The following is a 2977-nucleotide window of genomic DNA, read 5'->3' on the forward strand; positions in this document are numbered from 1 at the left end:
AAAAAAAAAAAAGAATTTTGGACACACACACACACCCAGCATGATTTTCAAGCTACAGTGTCTAGAACTCAAACCAGTCACTTATATGGGAGTCCAGCACCTTAATCACCACTGCCACCTGCTGGCCCTGCCTGCTTCTTTTAAATGCCTTCTTGGGTCATTTGGGCTGGGAGTCTTTCTCTTCTTTGCACTTACATTTACTTTCTTATTTATTTTTAAATAATTATTTTATTTAGCTTTATTTATTTAGATTAGAGAGGGACAAAGTAAGAAAGAGAGAGGGAAAGTGAGGAAGCCACCAGGTCCAGGACTCAAACCACAGTTGGCCCTGTAGGAGTCCAGTGCCCTTAACCACCAGGCTACCTGCTGCCCCCACCCCCAGTGTTTATTTTTTAGAGGCTATGCTCACAAAAACATAAGACATGTTGCCTTATGCTGTAAACATGGTTCAGTATTATTTATTTATTTTATTTTGACCCTAGAAGGAGGGAGGTGAAGGGGGGTTGGGGGGGAGAGCAAACCACCAGGATGTCCAGGACTTGAACCTTGGTCGGCCATGTGGGAGTCCAGCGATCCCAACTACCACGCCACCTGCTGGCCCAATGGTTCAGTATTAATAAGCTGAATTCTAGCAGCTTTATCAGATCAGAAACTGAAAATAGAAGCCATACCTTGCCAACTATTCTTAACAGTGTTTGTCATTATCTGGAAGAAGTCGGTGGTTTCCAAATGTTTCTATTCAGGGTACCCCATGAAACAACAACAAACTTTTTATAAATTCACTACAGGTAGGGGCCAGCAGGTGACGTTGGGGCTTTGGACTCCCGCGAGGTCAGTCACCTGGTCAGTCACGTTCAAGTCCCAGACCTGGAGGCTTGAAGGTCACAGAGAGGCGTGTGCCTGGTGCCCGGAATCCCAGGAGAGGAATGGGGCCGGCAGGTGGTTCAGAGGTTAAGGTGCTAGACTCCCCCGTGGCTGACCACAGTTGGAGTCTCAACTGGAGTTTGAAACTCACCCAGGGCGTGTACGTGTGTGCGTGCGTCCATGTATTGCGGTATAGCCATTCCCCCTGGGGGGTGATTTCTTGCTTTCCATCTCTGTCTGGGCAGACAGCACGCTATAGCAAACGCTTCTAAAAAAAAAAAAATCCCCAAAAAACACGATTGGGTATGCACGTGTTACAAAATCTCTCCTCCATCTGCCCTTCTCAAAGCCCCCCAACCACATACACCCTCGGAGATTAGGGACTACTATAACAGGGTTTTGTTCTTAATACATGAAAATGCAAACCTACAACACTTTCAGTGAAAAAGGTATCAAATTTTCAACAGGAGTCCGTGATTCTTCATTTATAAATTTACTACACGTTCCTCCAGTAGAGGATTCTAACAGGAGCCGACGCTCGGGAAATCATCTCCTAAAATTCAACATGGCCGCATGCGCATCGAAGCAACATGGCCACCCTGCCAGGCACCAACATGGCCGTCAGAGCCTCACGGCGCCCTCGAGCACGAGCGCGTTCCCGTAAGGAGTATGTCCGCCATCCCGCCAACACCGAACGTGGTTCTCCTCACGGCTTCCAAAGCCAGCGCGAAGCCGGAAGTGACTTAAATGCCTTTCGCATCTGTAGGGGTCTTTTTCCGGTTTCCCTGCGGCTGTCCGCGTGAGAGTGGGTGCTCGGCGGAGCAAGGGTTGGGAGGCGCTCGTCCGCCGCGGCTGATTCGAGACTTGCGGGCTGCGAGACGAGGATGTCGGACACATGGAGCTCTATCCAGGCCCACAAAAAACAGCTGGACTCGCTGCGGGAGAGGCTGCAGCGGAGGCGGAAGCAGGACTCGGGGCACTTGGGTGAGGCGCGGGGCTGACGCGGCCGAGGTTCAGCCGGGCTGGGCGGGAGGCACCCCTGGCGACCACAGCAGACAAGCAGGCTCCCTGCTCCGGACACGTTGTGCACGTCCCTCCAGCGTCCCCTCCGCGGCACAGCCCCTCGCCGTCCTGCCGCGCCTCGCGGTTCCTCCCCACCCCGGTCGCTGCTGCTGACAGGCGCCCGAGCCCCGCTCCGCAGTCTTCAAGAACGAGAACCTGGCCTTCCTGGGGCCTCAGCCCCGATCCCGCAAAGCAGGACTCCCTGCTTACTGCTGCTGTGGCGCTTTGTTCTTCTTTCGACGATAATAGCAGTTTTGTGATCGTTTGTTTGGGCCGTGAGAGAAAGGAGAGAGTCTTTATTATCCCCAATGACAGTTTGGTGGCCCGCACAGAGTTGACACTCCTTGACTTAATCACTTACGCACCTAGCACGGATCCGAAAACATTTGTTTCGGGTTATTCAACTTTTCCTCCCTTCTCGTTTCTTGTGTCAAAACCATGAAACTTGAAACAGACTTTAAGAGTTTGTCAAGTTCTCTGCCCCACCCAACCACCCCCATTCCCAGTACAAACTGATTTGTTTGTTTGCTTGAAGTAAGGGAGCTATGGGGCCGACAGGTGGCGTGGTGATTAGGGGCGCTGGACTCCCACATGACTGGCTGCTTTTCGAATCCGGACCCTGGCGGCTTGCTTTCTCGCTCTCCCTCTCTCTTTTCTCTCTCTGTCCCTCTCTGGCCAAATTAAATAAACAGGTAAATAAAGTTAAAATAATTATTTAAAAAAAAAGGAGGAGAAAACTTTTTTTCTTAGAATTATTTATTTATTTAAATTACCAGAGAGGGACAGAGTGAGAGAGAGAGAGAAAGCAAACCACCATGTCCAGTACTTCAACCGCAGTTGGCCATGTGGGAGTTCAGTGTCCTTAACCACTATGCCACCTGCTGACGTCCAAACTCTGAATTTAAAAAAAAAAAAAATTTTTTTTAAGATTTATTTTATTGGGAACCAGAAGTCAGCGTAATGGCTATGTCGCTGGACTCCCCACGTAGTTGACCGCAGTTCACGTCCAGGACCCGGTGACTTAAAACTCACGCGGGCGCAGTGTGCATGC

General features: G+C 50.3%; 1 protein-coding gene across 1 annotated transcript in view; it reads left to right on the forward strand.

The window, feature by feature from the left end:
- Positions 1 to 1461: 1461 nt before the first annotated feature.
- The window catches only part of METTL3 (methyltransferase 3, N6-adenosine-methyltransferase complex catalytic subunit), a 33528-nt gene continuing 32012 nt past the window's right edge, over positions 1462 to 2977 (forward strand). The window contains exon 1 of the mRNA XM_006161417.3: positions 1462 to 1848. Within this exon, the coding sequence (XP_006161479.1) occupies positions 1749 to 1848 (100 nt within the window). The 5' untranslated portion in view covers positions 1462 to 1748. The remainder of the gene's footprint in view (positions 1849 to 2977) is intronic.

Source organism: Tupaia chinensis, unplaced genomic scaffold (assembly GCF_000334495.1).
Source record: "Tupaia chinensis unplaced genomic scaffold, TupChi_1.0 Scaffold138584_1, whole genome shotgun sequence".
Classification (NCBI taxonomy): Eukaryota; Metazoa; Chordata; class Mammalia; order Scandentia; family Tupaiidae; genus Tupaia; species Tupaia belangeri.